The 18,924-nt window shown below is 36.5% G+C and overlaps 1 protein-coding gene across 2 annotated transcripts in view; it reads left to right on the top strand.

The window, feature by feature from the left end:
• Positions 1-18,924, top strand: part of TECRL (trans-2,3-enoyl-CoA reductase like) — a 142,281-nt gene that overhangs the window by 32,788 nt on the left and 90,569 nt on the right. For both annotated transcript variants that reach the window (XM_019962821.2, XM_070791515.1), the window contains exon 2: positions 3,683-3,734. In XM_019962821.2, the coding sequence (XP_019818380.2) occupies positions 3,683-3,734 (52 nt within the window). The remainder of the gene's footprint in view (positions 1-3,682; positions 3,735-18,924) is intronic.

The following is an 18,924-nucleotide window of genomic DNA, read 5'->3' as shown; positions in this document are numbered from 1 at the left end:
CAGGGTAACATAATTTTAGTCTTGGAAGTCTATAAATTCAGGGAGGGAAATGTGTATATGCCAAGTTAGAAGATTGTTATTTACTGTATGCTGGTTTGAAAAACAAAGCATACAGCTTTTCCATAGTAATCTTGTGAAAGATTTTTCATATCAAATCATGGGGCTTCTGTTTTCATGCAAATTTCTGCTCATATCTTTATTTTTCACTTCAACAAAAGTGACCTAACACTGTACTATATGCTATATGGTATGCTACACGTTGAAACACAAACTACGATACACCAGATAATTGTTTTCAAGGATTTCATAGACTGTTAGAACCACTGGCATGTATACACAAGATTCAGTTCAGTTCATTTCAGGAGTTGACTCATATCCGACTCTGTGACAACATGGACTGCAATGCACCATGCTTCTCTGTTCATCACCAACTCCTGGAATTTATTTAAACTCATGTCCATTGAGTCAGTGATGCCATCCAAAGATCTCATCCTCTCTCATCCCCTTCTTGTCCTGTCTTCAATCTTTCCCAGAATCAGGGTCTTTTCAAATGAGTCAGTTCTTCACATCAGGTGGCCAAAATATTGGAGTTTCAGCTTCAGTATTAGTAATTCCAATGAATATTCAGGACTGATTTCCTTTAGGATGAACTAGTTGGACTTCCTTACAGTCCAAGGGACTCTCAATAGTCTTCTCCAACACCACACTTCAAAAGCACCAAATTCTTCGGTGCTCAGCTTTCTTTATAATCTAACTCTCACATACACACAATGACTATTGGAAAAACCATAGCCCTGACTAGACAGACCTTTGTTGGCAAAGTAATGTCTCTGCTTTTTACTATGCTGTCTAGTTTGCTCACAACTTTTCTTCCAAGGAGTAAGCGTCTTTTAATTTTATAGCTGCAGTCACCATCTGTAGTGATTTTGGAGCCCCCCCAAAATAAAGTCTGTCACTGTTTCCATTGTTTCCCCATCTATTTGCCATGAAGTGATGGGACTGGATGCTATGATCTTAAAATTCTGAATGTTGAGTTTTAAGCAAGCTTTTTCAGTTTCCTCTTTCACTTTCATCAAGAGGCTCTTTAGTGGTGGGTTTTTTTTTTTGTTGTTGTTGCTGTTTTTTCATTTTATACCATAAATTTGGTGTCATCTGCAAATCTGGGGTTATTGATATTTCTCCTGGCAAACTTGATTCCAGCTTGTGGTTCATCCAGTCCAGTATTTCTCATGATGCACTCTGCATATAAGTTAAATAAGAAGGGTGACAGTATATAGCCTTGACGTACTCCTTTTCCTATTTGGAACCAGTCTGTTGTTCCATGTCCAGTTCTAACTGTTGCTTTTTGACCTGCATACAAATTTCTCAGGAGGCAAGTGGTCTGTTATTCCCATCTCTTTCAGAATTTTCCACAGTTTTTTGGGATCCACACAGTCAAGATTATGTGCCCTCAAATAGCGGGAGCTGAGCAGACTGTGAACCCTAACTGAGGAATTAATCATGAAAATTATTACTATATTATATTATATTTTTAAATATATGGCTCTTGAAAAGACTGATGAACAGATATTTTTTACTCTAGAGAATAGTACGTGGATCTTAGGTGTCTTTGTCAGAGGCCACAACATATAATGGTGCTTTGTTATTTAATGTTATTTACGGTTATTAAATAACAATGAACTACTGGAGTGAATATTACTAAAACAAACCATCACCTTTAAAAATATAATTCAAATATCAAAGTTTAATAATCAAAATTAAAACATGATACGTTTAGGCATAAAAATATGTATTATGCTCTCTAAATTTTTCAAATATTTCCAACTTTTAGAAAAGACAATGATATGAAGAACTTAAAATTCACACTAACAGAATCATTTAGGTTTCTTTTGTAATTTAAAGCATAACACAAATGGAAAAAATATCATTCTTCAGTGCTTGAAACTTTCTGGTTTAGTAAAATATAAACATAGAAGAAATAAGAAATAATTCTGAATGGTTTGTCACACTTGGTTAAGGAGGGAATGGAATATAGTAAAAGAAATGTACTCTTTGTTATGCTTTTGATTTCTAATACAATATTAAATATGATAATTTCAATAAAAACTGCCTAGAATATTATTATGTACCATCCCTTTGGACACATTTTTTTTCATTTTATCCTCCCAAAATAGCCATAAGAAGATTTTAATGTAGCAAAAACTAAAATAAACCATGCACACAATATTCTATATTTGTTTAGAGAAAGGAAATACATTTGACTTGCATGAATATGAAAATGTCTTTGACATAGTCCTTGAAGGATTGTTGGATTTTTTATAAGCCAATGAGAAATCAGAAGCAGAGGGGAATTTCAGTTTGTAAGCTGGCTAAGGACTGAATCAGAAAGTCAGAAAGCACTTTAATGGTTTGGGGTGTTTTGATAAAACTCTTATCTTAATGAATTTTCCTATTTAGATGAAGAAACATTTTCCCTTATTTTCTTTTCTAACATTTTTGTAGTTATTATTTAATTACTAGGTCATGTCCAACTCTTTGTGACTGCAGCACACCAGACTTCCCTGTCCTTCACTATCTGAGTTTGCTAAAGTTCTAGTCCATTGAGCTGGTAATGCTAACTAATTATCTCATCCTCTGCCATACTTTTCTCCTTTTCTGTTGTTGTTGCCATTTTCTACTCCAAAGGTTCTTCCTGATCCAGGAATAGAGCCTGTGTCTCTTGCATCTCCCACATTGGCAGGTGGATTCTTTATCACTCTGATATCTGGAAGCCCTTTTCTAACACTGGAAAGATTTAATTTCTGTAGATTCAGTTCAGTTCAGTTCAGTCGCTCAGTCGTGCCCGACTCTTTGCGACCCGATGAATCGCAGCACATCAGGCCACCCTGTCCATCACCAACACCCGGTGTTCACTCAGACTCACATCCATCGAGTCAGTAATGCGATCCAGCCGTCTCATCCTCTGTGGTCCCCTTCTCCTCCTGTCCCGAATCCCTTCCAGCATCAGAGTCTTTTAGGACCAAATAATAATAATATACTTAAAGAATAATAAAAAAAAATATCTAGCAGATTTTTGATGGTCCTATGGCACCTTGGGTGAAGATTTTAAAAACATAACTATGAAACTTAGAATATTTTGTTTCTTTACATGATATTCTGAAGTAAATATTTCCCTCTTTTGTTTGTGTAAATAAATTTTATATCCCTGGATACTTCTGATAACTCTTTTACTTTATTTATTTTTTTTTATTTTATTTTTTTATTTATTTATTTTTATTTTTTTATATATTTATTTTTTATTTTTATTTTTATTATTTTTATTTTATTTATTTTTATTTATTTTATCATTCATACTTTGAATTGATAGTCCCACCAATTTGGAAATCAGAAACTGAATATCACAGGCAGAGAAAATTAATAAAAATAAATCTTGAAATAAGAATTTGGATGACCTCATCATTACATTATTGCTGTTATATATAAATACAAAACTCTGGCAAAAGCCTTAAAGAGGCAATGTTTCAGAATCATCAGAGAGGTAGTGACTAGAGAGCTAAACAAAAAAGCTAGACATTTTGTACTTATTTTATATTTTAAACCTATTAAACAAATGTTTTCTTATTAAATGAATATGAAGCAAACAAATTAATACTTTTTGTTAATCATTCTCTCCATTTTTCAGGTGACACAAAAATCTACTATTCATGATGTTAAGCAGAAATTTCACAAAGCATGTAAGTTTATATACAATTTTGAATTTATATTACAGTCTTTTTCTCAAATTGATTCAGATTTACCTATAAGAATAAGTTCAATGTTATGATGGAAAGAGTATGTGGAAATCATATTTTTACATGGAACTCAGAAATAATACTATGATAAATGCCCCTTCATCGTGAACATTTTCATATCTACCTCTTTAACTCACACTCTAATCTTCAAAACTCAAAGTTTTATTTGAACTTTTTCATTCTATTTCTTTTTTTTTAAATTTTATTTTATTTTTAAACTTTACATAATTGTATTAGTTTTGCCAAATATCAAAATGAATCCGCCACACGTATACATGTGTTCCCCATCCTGAACCCTCCTCCCTCCTCCCTCCCCATACCATCCCTCTGGGTCGTCCCAGTGCACTAGCCCCAAGCATCCAGTATCGTGTATCGAACCTGGACTGGCAACTCGTTTCTTACATGATATTTTACATGTTTCAATGTCATTCTCCCAAATCTTCCCACCCTCTCCCTCTCCCACAGAGTCCATAAGACTGTTCTATACATCAGTGTCTCTTTTGCTGTCTCGTACACCGGGTTATTGTTAACAGGAAACATCCTATATGTGAAAGTCATTAATAAATATAAGGTATTTCCTTATATTTAAGCAAATATAGAGCATGTTTTTTATTTCATGTATTTATACTGATTAAATATCTATCACATAGGAATACTTAAAAATTGCATTTAAATTGTTATTTAATTTTACTAATGGCTAGATTTTCCTCATTAATAGATATCCTATTATTATTTATAGGGAAATATATATATGAAATTTGTTTAATTTTTATTTTTACAACTTTTGACTAGTTTACCTATAGTTATTAACATAGTGATGATGCCTATAATTACCAGTTAACAATTTTTAATAAACTTCATTTTTAGGGCATTTTTAAATTCATGATAGATTGTTCAGAAAATACACAGAGTTCCAATATACCCCTGCCCCACACATGGACAACATGCATGCTCAGTCCCAGTTTCATGTCTGACTTTTTGGGGTCCCATGGGCTCCTCTCTCCATGGGATTTTTCCTGGCAAGAATACTGGAGTGGGTTGCCATTCCTCCTCCAGGGGATCATCCTGACTCAGCGATCAAACCCTCATCTCATGCATTGCAAGTGGATTATTTGTGCTGGGCAAACACAGAAAACCATGGGCAGCATTCTCCACCATAATATTCAGAAGAGTATATTTGTTATACTCCCAGAACCTACAATGACACATCATTATTGTCCTAAGTGCATAGTTACATTAGAATTCATTTTCGGTGTTGCACATTCTATAGATTTTGCAAAAGAGCATTTTCAATACTTCTAGATTTACTTGAACAATGTTTCTTTTCAGAAAATACTTAAAGCTCATAATTTAATTTATTAGTTTTTAAAAAAATACTTGAGTAAACTAGGAAAATTATTTCATTATTTTCTTTCAGGAAAGATGCAGAATATTTGCTGAATATTTTTTGTGTATATGACATGATAGGCATAATGAATAAATGAAAACAGAAAATTTCTCACTATCCCTCAAAAATTTTCTCATGAATAAGATTCTATATATAATAAATAAATAAATATACCATATATCATATTATATTACAATACATTATATTTTAATTTATATAAATATACATACTATAACATATATTATATATACTATATATATTATATATATATATATATATATATATATATATATATATATAAAGATATATCTTGTTGATATTTCTCCTAGCAATCTTGATTCCAAGTTGTGATTCATCCACCCTGGCATTTGCATGATGTACTCTGCATTTAAGTTAAACAAACAGGGTGACAGTATACTTGTCACCTTGACATACTCCTTTCCCAGTTTGGAACTCCTTTATTCCATGTTCAGTTTTAACTGTTGTTTCTTGACAAACATACAGGTTTCTCAGAAAACAAGTAAAGTGGTCTGGTATTCCCATCTCTTTAAGAACTTTCCACAGTTTGTTGTTATCCACATAGTAAAAGGCTTTAGTGTAGTCAGTGAAGAAGAAGTAGGTATTTTACTGGGATCATTACAAAATTTCTCTATGATCCAACAAATGTTGGCAATTTGATCTCAGGTTCCTCTGTTTTTTCTAAATCTGGATTATACATCTGGAAGCTCTCTGTTCATGTACTGTTGAAACCTCACGTGAAGGATTTTGAGCATAACCTCAGTAGCATGTGAAATAAACACAACTGTACTGTAGTTTGAACATTCTTTGACACTACGCTTCTTTGGGACTGGAATGAAAACTGACATTTTACAGTCCTGTGGCCATTGCTGAGTTTTCTAAATTTGCTTACATATTGAGTTCAACACTTTAATAAGAACTTCTTTTAGTATTTTAAATAGCTCAGATGGAATTCCATCACCAAAACTGGATTTTTATGTAATCAATTCAGTTCAGTTCAGTTCATTTCGGTCACTCAGTCATGTCCAACTCTTTGCAATCCCATAAATTACAGCACCCCAGGCCTCCCTGTCCATCAACAACTCCCGGAGTTTACTCAAACTCATGTCCATTGAGTCAGTGATTGCCATCATACTCATCCGGTGTTGTCCCCTTCTCCTCCTGCCTTCAATCTTTCCCAGCATCAGGGTCTTTTCAAATGAGTTGGTTCTTCTCATAACGTGGCCAAATATTAGAGTTTTAGCTTCAGCATAAGTCCTTCCAGTGAATATCCAGGACTGATCTCCTTTAGTATGGACTGGTTTGATCTCCTTGCAGTCCAAGGGTCTCTCAAGAGTCTTCTCCAACACCACAGTTCAAAAGCATCAATTCTTCTGTGCTCAGCTTTCTTTATTTTTTTTAAATTTTATTTTATTTTTAAACTTTACATAATTGTATTAGTTTTCTTTATAGTCCAACTCTCACATGCACACATGACTACTGGAAAAACCATAGCTTTGACTAGATGGATCTTTGTTGGCAAAGCAATGTCTCTGCTTTTTAACATGCTGTCTGCTGCTGCTGCTGCTGCTAAGTTGCTCCAGTCGTGTCTGACTCTGTGCAACCCCATAGATGGCAGCCCACCAGGCTCCCCCATCCCTGGGATTCTCCAGGCAAGAACACTGGAGTGGGTTGCCATTTCCTTCTCCAATGCATGAAAGTGAAAAGTGAAAGTGAAGTCGCTCAGTTGTGTCTGACTCTTCGTGACCCCATGGACTGCAGCCTACCAGGCTCCTCCACCCATGGGATTTTCCAGGCAAGAGTACTGGAGTGAGTTGCCATAGCTAGGTTGGTCATAAATTTCCTTTCAAGGAGTAAGTGTCTTTTAATTTCATGGCTGAAGTCACCATCTGCAGTGATTTTTGAGCCCCTCAAAAAAGTCTGTCACTGTTTCCACTGTTTCCCCTTCTATTTGCCATGAAGTGATGGGACCAGAGCCATGATTTTAGTTTTCCGAATGTTGAGTTTTAAGCCAACATTTTCACTCTCCTCTTTCATTTTCATCAAGAGAATCTTTAGTTCTTCACATTACAGAATGTCTGGCTCTAGGTGAGTGACCACACCATCATGGTTATCCAGATCAAGAGCTTTTTTGTATAGTACTTCTGTGTATTCTTGCCATCTCTTCTTAATCTCTTTTGCTTATGCTAGTTCCTTACTGTTTCTGTCTTTATCATGCCCATTCCTGCATGCAGTGTTCACTGGGTATCTACAATTTTACTTAAAAGACCTCCAGTCTTTCCCATTCTATCATTTTCCTTAACTTCCTTGCACTGCTCATTCAAGAAGGTCTTCTTACCTCTCCTTGCTTGTCTCTGGAACTTGGCATTCAGTTGTGTATATATTTCACTTTCTCCCTTGCTTTTATTTCCTTAGCTTTTTACAAAATTTCCTCAGATAACCACTTTGACTTCTTGCATTTATTTTTCCTTGGGATGATTTTGGCTTCAGCCTTGTGTACAGTGTAATGGATATCCATCCATAGTTCTTCGGGCATTCTGTCTATCATATATAATCTCTTGGATCTATTTGTCACCTCCACTGTATAAAAATAAGAAACTTGATTTAAGTCATACCTGAATGGCTTAGTAGTTTTCCCTACTTTTTTTCAATTTAAGACTGAATGTTGCAATAAGAAGCTCATGATCCGAGCCACAGTCAGCCCCAGGTCTTGTTTTTGCTCACTGTATAGAACATCTTCATCTTCAGCTGCAAAGAATATAAACAATCTGATTTTGGTATTGACTATCTGGTAATGTCCATGTGTAGAGATGTCTACTCTGTTGTTAGAAAAGGGTGCTTTGTATGACCAGTGTGTTCTCTTGATAAAACTCTTAAGCCTTTGCCCTGTTTCTTTTTGTACTCCATGGCCAAACCTTCCTGTTACTCTAGAAATTTCTTGACTTCCTACATTTGTATTCCAATCATCACTTCATGGGAAATAGATGGGGAAACAGTGGAAACAGTGTCAGATTTTATTTTTCTGGGCTCCAAAATCACTACAGATGGTGACTGCAGCCATGAAATTAAAAGACGCTTACTCCTTGGAAAGAAAGTTATGACCAACCTAGACAGCATATTCAAAAGCAGAGACATTACTTTGCCAACAAAGGTCCATCTAGTCAAGGCTATGGTTTTTCCAGTGGTCATGTATGGATGTGAGAGTTGGACTGTGAAGAAGGCTGAGCACCAAACAATTGATGCTTTTGAACTGTGGTGTTGGAGAAGACTCTTGAGAGTCCCTTGGACTGCAAGGAGATCCAACCAGTCCATTCTGAAGGAGATCAGCCCTGGGATTTCTTTGGAAGGAATTATGCTAAAGCTGAAACTCCAGTACTTTGGCCACCTCATGCGAAGAGTTGACTCATTGGAAAAGACTCATGCTGGGAGGGATTGGGGGCAAGAGGAGAAGGGGATGACAGAGGATGAGATGGCTGGATGGCATCACTGACTCGATGGATGTGAGTCTGAGTGAACTCTGGGAGTTGGTGATGGACAGGGAGGCCTGGCATGCTGCGATTCATGGGGTCGCAAAGCGTTGGACACAACTGAGCGACTGATCTGATCTAATGATGAAAAGGACATTTTTTTTTTTTTTATGTTAGTCTAGGAGGTTTTGTAGATCTTCATGGAACTAATCAACTTAAGCTTCTTCAGCATCAGTGGTTGGGGCATAGACTTAGATTACAAATAGAGATCATTTTTTTGTTTTTGAGATTGTACACAACTACTGCATTCTGGACTCTTTTATTGACTGTGAGGATTACTCCATTTCTTCTAAGGGATTCTTGCCCACAGTAGTAGATATAATGGTCATCTGAATTAGATTCTCCTATTCTTGTCCATTTTAGTTCGGACAAGTGTTTTAGTTCACTGATTTCTAAGATGCCGATGTTCACTCTTGCCATCTCCTGTTTGATCACATCCAAATTTACCTTGTTTCATGGACCTAACATTCTAGATTCCTATGCAATATTATTATTTACAGCATGAACTTTACTTTAACCACCAGGCACATCCACAACTGAGTATCACTTTTGCTTTGGCCTAGCCTCTTCATTCTTTCTGGAACTATTAGTAATTACCCTCTGCTCTTCCCCAGTAGCATACTGGAAACATTCTGACCTGGTGGGCTCATCTTCTGGTTTCATATCTTTTTGCCTTCCGATAATCTTTATGGGGTTCTCATGTCAAGAATCCTGGAGTGGTTTGCCATCCCTTCTCCAGTGAACCATGTTTTGTCAGAACTCTCCACTTTGACCCCTCCATCTTGGTGGCCCTACTTTGCATGTTTCATAGCTTCAGAGTAACACAAGCCACTTCACCATAACAAGGCTGTGATCCATGAAGGGGAAAATAGGTTTAGTCAGTTTAAAATTCTAGAGGAAGGTGAGTTCTGATATTTTACCATGAAGACAAGTCAGATTTAGATATGTTAACATGAAACAGAAATGAATTATATAGTGGAGAGAAAAAGAATAAAGCAAGAGAAGTGCAGAGATCTATAATGGATTAAATCTTTTAGGTTGGTAATTAAAAATTCTCTGTATATTTATGCCAATATTTTTCTAAATTATTGAAACTCCAAACATATCTACATTGTGTATGTGAAAGATGTTGCCCTGGTTATTTCCATGAGTATCTTCAGTTTATTTAGAATCTAAATGCAGTTGTTTTGTTAAGCTAGCAATTGAATTGCCATCCTTGGAAAGACTTAGTAATTCTATCTAGTAAAGTGGTTTCAAAAAGTTTAGATTACAGTAATAAGTGTGAACTGGACATGGAATAAGTTAGAACTGGACATGGAACAACAGACTGGTTCCAAATAGGAAAAGGAGGACATCAAGGCTGTATATTGTCACCCTGCTTATTTAACTTATATGCAGAGTACATCATGAGAAACACTGGACTGGAAGAAACACAAGCTGGAATCAAGATTGTGGGGAGAAATATCAATAACCTCAGATATACAGATGACACCACCCTTATGGCAGAAAGTGAAGAGGAACTAAAAAGCCTCTTGATGAAAGTGAAAGTGGAGAGTGAAAAAGTTGGCTTAAAGCTCAACATTCAGAAAACAAAGATCATGGCATTTGGTCCCATCACTTCTTGGGAAATAGATGGGGAAACAGTGGAAACAGTGTCATACTTTATTTTTTTGGGCTCCAAAATCATTGCAGATGGTGACTGCAGCCATGAAATTAAAAGACACTTACTCCTTGAAAGGAAAGTTATGACCAATCTAGATAGCGTATACAAAAGCAGAGACATTACTTTGCCAACAAAGGTTCGTCTAGTCAAAGCTATGGTTTTCCCTGTGGTCATGTATGGCTGTGAGAGTTGGACTGTGAATAAGGCTGAGCGCCGAAGAATTGATGCTTTTGAACTATGGTGTTGGAGAAGACTCTTGAGAGTCCCTTGGACTGCAAGGAGATCCAACCAGTCCATTCTGAAGGAGATCAGCCCTGGGATTTCTTTGGAAGGAATGATGCTAAAGCTGAAACTCCGGTACTTTGGCCACCTCATGCAAAGAGTTGACTCATTGGAAAAGACTCTGAAGCTGGGAGGGACTGGCGGCAGGAGGAGAAGGGGATGACAGAGGATGAGATGGCTGGATGGCATCACTGACTCGATGGACAGAGTTTGAGTGAACTCCAGTAGTTGGTGATGGACTGGGAGGCCTGGCGTGCTGTGATTCATGGGGTCGCAAAGAGTCGGGCACGACTGAGCGACTGAACTGAACTGAACTGAATAAGTGTGAAGACATTTCAGAAACACTTTCTTACTGTAGAGTAGAAAGATATGACAAAATTATTTCATTTAATAATGACAGTATAAATTTATTATTTGTATTATTGTCTGAAAACAAGGAAATTAATCATAAACTAATGTATATTTAGAAAGAATGTGCAGTCACCTTGATGTGTGTTATTGTGACTATTTTTATGTTAGTCTGTATCTACATATGGACATAATTATATGTCAACAAAATTTTAGATCCAGTTCTACATTTATGTATGGGCTTCTTTTATGACTCAGTTGGTAAAGATTCTATATGCAATTCAGGAGACCCTAGTTCAATCCCTGGGTGGGGAAGATCCTGTGGAAAAGGAAATTGCAACTCAATCCAGTACTCTTGCCTGGAAAATCCAATGGCAGAGGAACCTAGTGGGCCATAGTCCATGAGGCTGCAAAAAGTTTGACATGGTTTAGCGACTAAACCATGACTACATTTATGTTGTCTTCCCAGGTGGCTCACTGGTAAAGAAGCTCCCTGCCAATGCAGGAGATTCAGGATATGTAGGTTTAATTTATGCTTGGAAAGATTCCCTGAAGGAGGAAATTGCAACCTACTTTACTATTCTTGCCAGGATAATCCTTTGGACAGAGGAGCCTGGAGGGCTACAACCCATGGGATGGCAAAGAGTTGGACACAGTTGAGCAACTGAGCACACACTACATTTACATTGTCTAGAACTTCTTTCTAGTAATTAGGAAAGTGAAGTGTAGTAGCTTGTGAAAACTCCTAGAAATATCCAGATTTATGACTGGACAATTGAAAATATGGCAATATGATTAGTTTTAATACCTATATTAAAGGTAGTAAGACATATACACTTAGGGATTTCTTGACAACTATTATTTTAATAACTTTTCAAAGAACAGTTCTAAACTTTAACAGCTTTAAGTAAATTGTAAATTTTTCTACTTTTTCAAAATTACCTTTCCTTTAAAAGTATATCCATCACTTAAAGAGAATATCCATAAAATATTGCATTTATTAGAATATATTTCAAAAAAGTATTGGTCTTCAGATTTTAAAAAGTACAGAAACACAAAACCATTTTTTCCATATTACGTGACAGAGAAATATCTAGATGTCAATTAAATTATGCTTTATTCACTAAAAAATATTGCTAAATCCAACAATATATGACTGTATTCAGTTCAGTTCAGTCGCTCAGTCATGTCTGACTCTTTGTGACCCCATGGACTGCAGCACACCATGTTTTGCTGTCCATCACCAACTCCCACAGCTTGCACAAACTAATGTCCATTGAGTTGGTGATGCCATCCAACCATCTCATCCTCTGTCATTCCTTTCTCCTCCTACCTTCAAACTTTCCCAGCATTAGGGTCTTTCCTAATGATTCAGTTCCTCTCATCAGGTGGCCAAAGTATTGGAGATTCAGTTTTAGCATCAGTTCTTCCAATGAACACCCAGAATTGATCTCCTTTAGGATGGACTGGTTGGATCTCCTTGCAGTCCAAGGGACTCTCAAGAGTCTTCTCCAACACCACAGTTCAAAATCATCAATTCTTTGGAGCTCAGCTTTCTTTATGGTCCAAATCTCACATCCATACATGACTACTGGAGAGACTATAGCTTTGACTATACATACCTTTGTTGGCTAAGCAATATCTCTGCCTTTTAATATGCTGTCTGGATTGGTCATAGCTTTTCTTCCAAGGAGCAAGTGTCTTTTAATTTCATGGCTGACGTCACCATCTTCAGTGATTTGGAGCCCAAGAAAATAGTCTGTCATGGTTTCCATTATTTCCCCATCTATTTGCCGTGAAGTGATGGGATTGGATGCCATGATCTTTGTTGTTTGAATGCTGAGTTTTAAGCCAGGTTTTTCTCTCTCTTCTTTCACTTTCATCAAAAGGCTCTTTGATTCCTCTTTTCTTTCTGCCATAGGGATGGTGTTATCTGCCTATTTGAGGTTATTGATATTTCTCCCCACAATCTTGACTTTAACTTGTGCTTCATCTAGTTTGGCATTTCACATGATGTACTCTGCTTATAAGTTAAAGTAGCAGGGTGAAAATATACATCCTTGACATGCTCTTTTCCGAATTTGGAACCAGTCCATTGTTATATGTCCAGTTGTAAATGTTGCTTCTCCATCTGCAAACAGGTTTCTCAGGAGGAAGGTAAGGTGGTCTGGTATTCCCATCTCTTGAAGAATTTTCCAGTTTGTCATGATCCTCACAGTCAACGGCTTTAGCATAGTCAATGAAGCAGAAGTAGATATTTTTCTGGAACACTCTTGCTTTTTCAATGATCCAGCAGATGTTGGCAATTTGATCTCTGGTTCTTCTGCATTTTCTTAATTCAGCTTGAACATCTGGATTTTCTTTGTTCACACAGTGTTGAAACCTCACTTGGAGAAATTTGAGCATTACTTTGCTAGCATGTGAGATGAGTGCAGTTGTGCAGTAGTTTGAAGATTCTTTGGCATTGCCTTTCTTTGGGATTGGAATGAAAACTGACCTTTTCCAGTCTTGTGGCTACTGCTGAGTTTTCCAAATCTGCTGGCATATTGAGTGTGGCACTTAACACAGCATCATTTTTTAGGATTTGAAGTAGCTCAGCTGGAATTCCATCACCTCCACTAGCTTTGTTTGTAGTGATTCTTTCTAAGGCCAACTTGACTTAGGAAGTGACTGTATACATGATTATAAAAAGAGTGATCTGTTAATCACCTTAATATTTCATCTTTTTAACATATTTTAAAATTTGTTAAATCAACATTTATTTAAATTCATAAATTATTTAAACAATAAAAATATATATTACATGTGTAGTTATATATTTTATATATGTAATTGTTTTATAACTAAAGTGTTAGAACTATAAATTTTTTATAGTCACTTCTTATGTTTTTGACACCAAGTGATTTTTTATTAAGATACTTCAAATGCTGTTTATTTCTAGGCCTTGGAGTTATAATAGGAATGTGTTAGTTTTGTAAAGAAAATTATATATAACTCTTATCAGAAGACTAGATTTCCTGAGAGGAAACTTTCCCCTTGTATGTCTTTTATCTCTATCATTTGTTCTCTTCAGTTCAGTTCAGTTGCTCATTCTTGTCCGACTCTTTGCGACCCCATGGAGTGCAGCATGCCAGGCTTCCCTGTGCTGGGGTCCAGCCCCGGTGGGTCCAGCCCTGGTGGATCCAGGGAATTCGAAGGGGAGACGGCATCAGCAATCAGGAAACAATTGCTTAATTAAACATTAATTAAGGATATAAAGAATGGTTAAATAAGGATAGCTCAGTGAGGAAATTCAGTGGAGAAAAGAGGCTGAATAATTCAGCCAGAAGGTGAGAGAAAGAATGACATGGGGAGACCAAGTTTCGGTGAACAAGGCCCGCACTTTATTTTCCAAAGTAGTTTTTATACCTTAAGTTACGCATAGAGGATAATGGGGGAAGGGGTAGAGTCATGCAGTAAGCCAGGCTTTCTTCCTGCAAACTTACCGTATGCAAAAGTTTAGGTGATTTGCATCATCTTCTGGCCCAGAGGCCTGTTAACATTTTAAGACCCTTTCTTCAGAAAACTTATTTTTCTCTAAAGTTGATTAGTCAAACGCCACCCTCCAAAAGCATTAAAGTTGCATTCCTATAGGGCAAAGGTGTGGTGGGCTATAACAAGAAAAAGAATTAACTCAAGGGTCCAAGGTTACAAACATTAAAGCTACTACTTACACCAATCATATTAATCAATACACTGCCAGGGACACAGCAGGTAAGGGATATGGAGACTTAGCAGCAAACATTGGCCCAAAAATGAAAAACCCTTCACCAATACAATTTCTAATCAATATTTTAACTGCTCAAAGGAATCTGTGTTTAGACAGTTTAGAACATCTCATGCCTCTCACAGCTGGGAGGCTCTGTGCAATCACATGTGGCCGGAAAAACCTATTCAGGCAGGCTAGAGGACTTCCAAAGGAGTTTGTAGGTTGAAACACTATCACACCCAGGAACTTTATTAACTGGAGCTGTAAGTTAACTCTTTTTTTCAGAGAGAGGTAGCGGGGTACAGCCCCCTGTAAAGTCAGAGGTGTAGGTGAGAGCACAAAGCAGAAAGTAGGCAGACTCTGGTTTTGGGGGTAGATGCTCGAGAATTTCCAGGGGGACTCCTGAGGCTCGATCCTGCCTTTGCGTATGCCGAGCCTCCTTCCTCATGACCTTTGCCATGGGCGGAACTCTTGCTCCCAGCATCCCTGTCCATCACCAACTCCCTGAGATTACTTACCATCTTATCCTCTGTTGTCCCCTTCTCCTCCTGCTTCATTCTTTCCCAGCATCAGGGTATTTTCCATTGAGTCATTTCTTCTCAACAGGTGGCCAAAGTATTGGAGTTTCAGCTTCAGCATCAGTCCTTCCAATGAATATTCAGGACTGATTTCCTTTAGGATGGACTGGTTGGATCTCCTTGATGTTCAAGAGACTCTCAAGAGTCTTTTCCAACACCACAGTTCAAAAGCTTCAATTCTTCAGCACCCCAACTTTCAATATAGTACAACTCTCCCATCCATACATGACTACTAGAAATTGATCTTGAATTTTTGTCTTCCTCCTATCTCTCTGACTTGTGTCAGTATAATATTTTTCTTAGCTGTATTTTGGAACTTACTTTACTGTGATTTTTCTCATTCTATAAAATGACTATCATGCCTTTATAAGGTTCATGTTTTTCAATTCTACTTTGGTATAAGTCACCTTTTAGATCACCCTGATGACACTGTAATGAACAATCAGACTGATGAAAAGATGAGAGGGAAGAAAACTACAGTTATAATATTAGCTGTTAAGACTAAGGAGGGAGAAGGCAATGGCAACCCACTCCAGTACTCTTGCCTGGAAAATCCCATGGGTGGAGAAGCCTGGTAGGCTGCAGTCCATGGGGTCACTGAGTCAGACACAATTGAGCAACTTCACTTTCACTTTTCACTTTCATGCATTGGAGAAAGCAATGGCAACTCACTCCAGTGTTCTTGCCTGGAGAATCCCAGGGACAGGGGAGCCTGGTGGGCTGCCATCTATGGGGTCAGACATGACTGAAGTGACTTAGCAGCAGCAACAGCAAGACTAAGGAGAAAGACCAATGGCTTTCCCGAAGAAAAGATACATATAAAACTATAAATTATATATATGCATGTGCACACAAATATATACTTTTGCCTATTTCACTTCTTCTTCTTTAATGTATGAAAAATGATAAAAGACCCTTTGCTGAATATTCTCTATTTATTCATTAACATTTGTAATCATTGTTTTTGCTTGTATCTTGAAGTCTCTCTTGGAGAACATCAGTGATTTTCACCCTCATGTCTCTATACACCACACTCTACCATCATTATAGTTAAAACTATCTTTAAAGTTGGATGGCATATAAATTCCAATGAGTATTTCAAGAATATTAAATGAAATTCAATCTTTTTTTAAGTAACAGATCATATAACACTTACTATGTATCTTCAAAGTTATATCAAAACCCTTATTTTCGAAGTCTATATTGACACATACATAATTGGCAAATTAACTATATAAGAGTCTGACTGAGGTAAGCATACATACCAAACACTTGATGAATTGTTTCTAGATAATTCACCATAAATACTCTGGATCCTTATTGAAACAAAAATTTTATTACTTTTTTATTTAGACATTTTTAAGCAATACATGTTTTTTAGTTTCTAGCTCATGCTTTCTTTTAAATTCTTCAAAATATATTAGGATGATGCTATACTGTGATTTATAATAAAATATATATGTATTTTATTTGTCCACTTTTTCTTGCAAAGAGCTTCTAAAACCCTTGAAATTTTTAAAGTGATAACAGCATAAAGGTTTTTTGTTTTTTGTTTTTTTCTTGTTAATGCGGTGAATTCTAGACCTAGCTGAAAGATCAGTGCTGATTGTCAAGCTGTAATTAGAGGGTTGGAACTCTCAGAGGGGCTGAAAATTGAAACAATTTCCAATCACCTGTGATTTATTCAATCATGCCCATGTAATGAAGCTTTCATAAAAATCCCAATGGAGGGGGTTCAGAGAGGCTGGTGTAGATTTGGAGAGGGGCCTGAAAGCTCTGTGACTATTCCCTGTACCTTGTCTTTCGTATCTCATCCATCTAGCTATTCCTGAGTTATATTCCTTTTTAGGAAACCTGTTATGGATACTTGCATATGTATGACTGAGTGATCGTTTCAGGTGGAACGATCGAATGATCGTTCCACCTGAAACGATCACATTTTTAATTGAATATACTCCAATAAAAGGTATTTTTTTTTTCTTTAAAGAAACATGTAGTTAAGTACAATGTTTCTTTGAGTTAAGTTAGTTGCACTAGCAAATTAATTGAACCCAAGGAAGGGTTCATGGGGATCTCTGAGGTCAATTTGTTAGAAGTGCAGGTGAGAACTTAGACCTGAAACTGGCAAGAGAAGATGGCAGGGGGTGAGGGAGAAGGGCAGGTTTGCAATAACATTTAACCTGTGAAACCCGATGCTCTCTCCAGGTACATAGTGTCAGAATTGATTCAAATTATAAGATGCCACTATAGTGTCCTGAGATTTGCTTGTTGGTGTATGTGTGGTGGGGAGACTGTACCACACATCTGTTGCAACTGGGTGGAGAACTTAAATACATAAAAATTAAAGAAAACCATCAGAAATAATACCACCATGAAATTAGAATAGCAATTCTATGGAATTTTCCTCCTTATAGAGTTTATATGGACTAGCAGTATATTTGTCAAAATTCATTAAAAAAAATTTGTGTTTAAGAAAATTGGAGGAAATCATGAAGAAAAATGAAGGGAAAGCTTTTTCCTTGTGACAACTTTCCTGTAGTTTTAAAAATTACAGCTAGCATCAAAGTTGAGCACTTACTATGAAATACCGTGCCTTATAATATCTCTGTGTTAAGCTCTGGCTAACTTGCATTAACATTTATAAAATCAACATAAAACAAATATAGTCGAATTTGTCAAACACTCACTTTTTGTCATGAATCTCTTAAGATATTTCCATATAGCAAATTAAAAAAAGTAAAACTCTATGGTCATCTAGTAGTATTAAAATTTTCATTTTACAGTGAATGACATTTAAAGAAGATTAGATAACTTGAACGAGGTCACAGAGCTAATAAATAGCTGAGCTGAAATTCAAACTACATAATTTACTTAGGGGATCTATATAATATGACTTTATACCTTGTACTCCACTAATCTCCACTATATTTGTTTTACTGAGTTATTTTTTTTTTAATTTCTTCAGGTAGAAATCAAAATAACACCAATTTATTTTCCATGGTAAAGGTTATTGTTACTCCCCATTGGAAAGTAGGGAGCTAACTAGAAAGTTAATTTAGAAATTATGTAATAATTCATAGTGATATCATTCTAAGCCTAGTTCTCAATTGGTTCCAATAACTGAAATCTCTGTCTAATGCCATATGTCACCATAAAACAAATAATTAAATTAAAAACAATCATACATATGAATAAAATGAAAGAATGAAATATGGCTTGAAACTGCTAATGACATTTTCTATTGTATGACTAACAAGAGTTAGTAGTATATAAACTAAGGTTAAAAAAAATGAATGACAAATAACTGAAGTGTAATTTGTGCACTGGCTCTCTGTCATAGAATTAGTTTCTGAGAACAAAAGCAAAATCATTTTTGCCCATGACTTGTATGACTTCTCTTGTGGCTTAGAAGATAAAGCATCTGCCTGCAATGTGGGAAACCCAGGTTCGATCCCTGGGATGGGAGATCCCCTGGAGAAGGAAATGGCAACCCATTCCAGTATTCTTGCCTGGAAAATCCCATGGATGGAGGAGTCTGGTAGGCTACAGTCCATGAGGTTGCAAAGAGTCGGAAATGACTGA

This window comes from Bos indicus, chromosome 6 (assembly GCF_029378745.1).
Source record: "Bos indicus isolate NIAB-ARS_2022 breed Sahiwal x Tharparkar chromosome 6, NIAB-ARS_B.indTharparkar_mat_pri_1.0, whole genome shotgun sequence".
Lineage (NCBI taxonomy): Eukaryota > Metazoa > Chordata > Mammalia > Artiodactyla > Bovidae > Bos > Bos indicus.
This window is presented reverse-complemented; position numbering and strand designations above follow the sequence as displayed.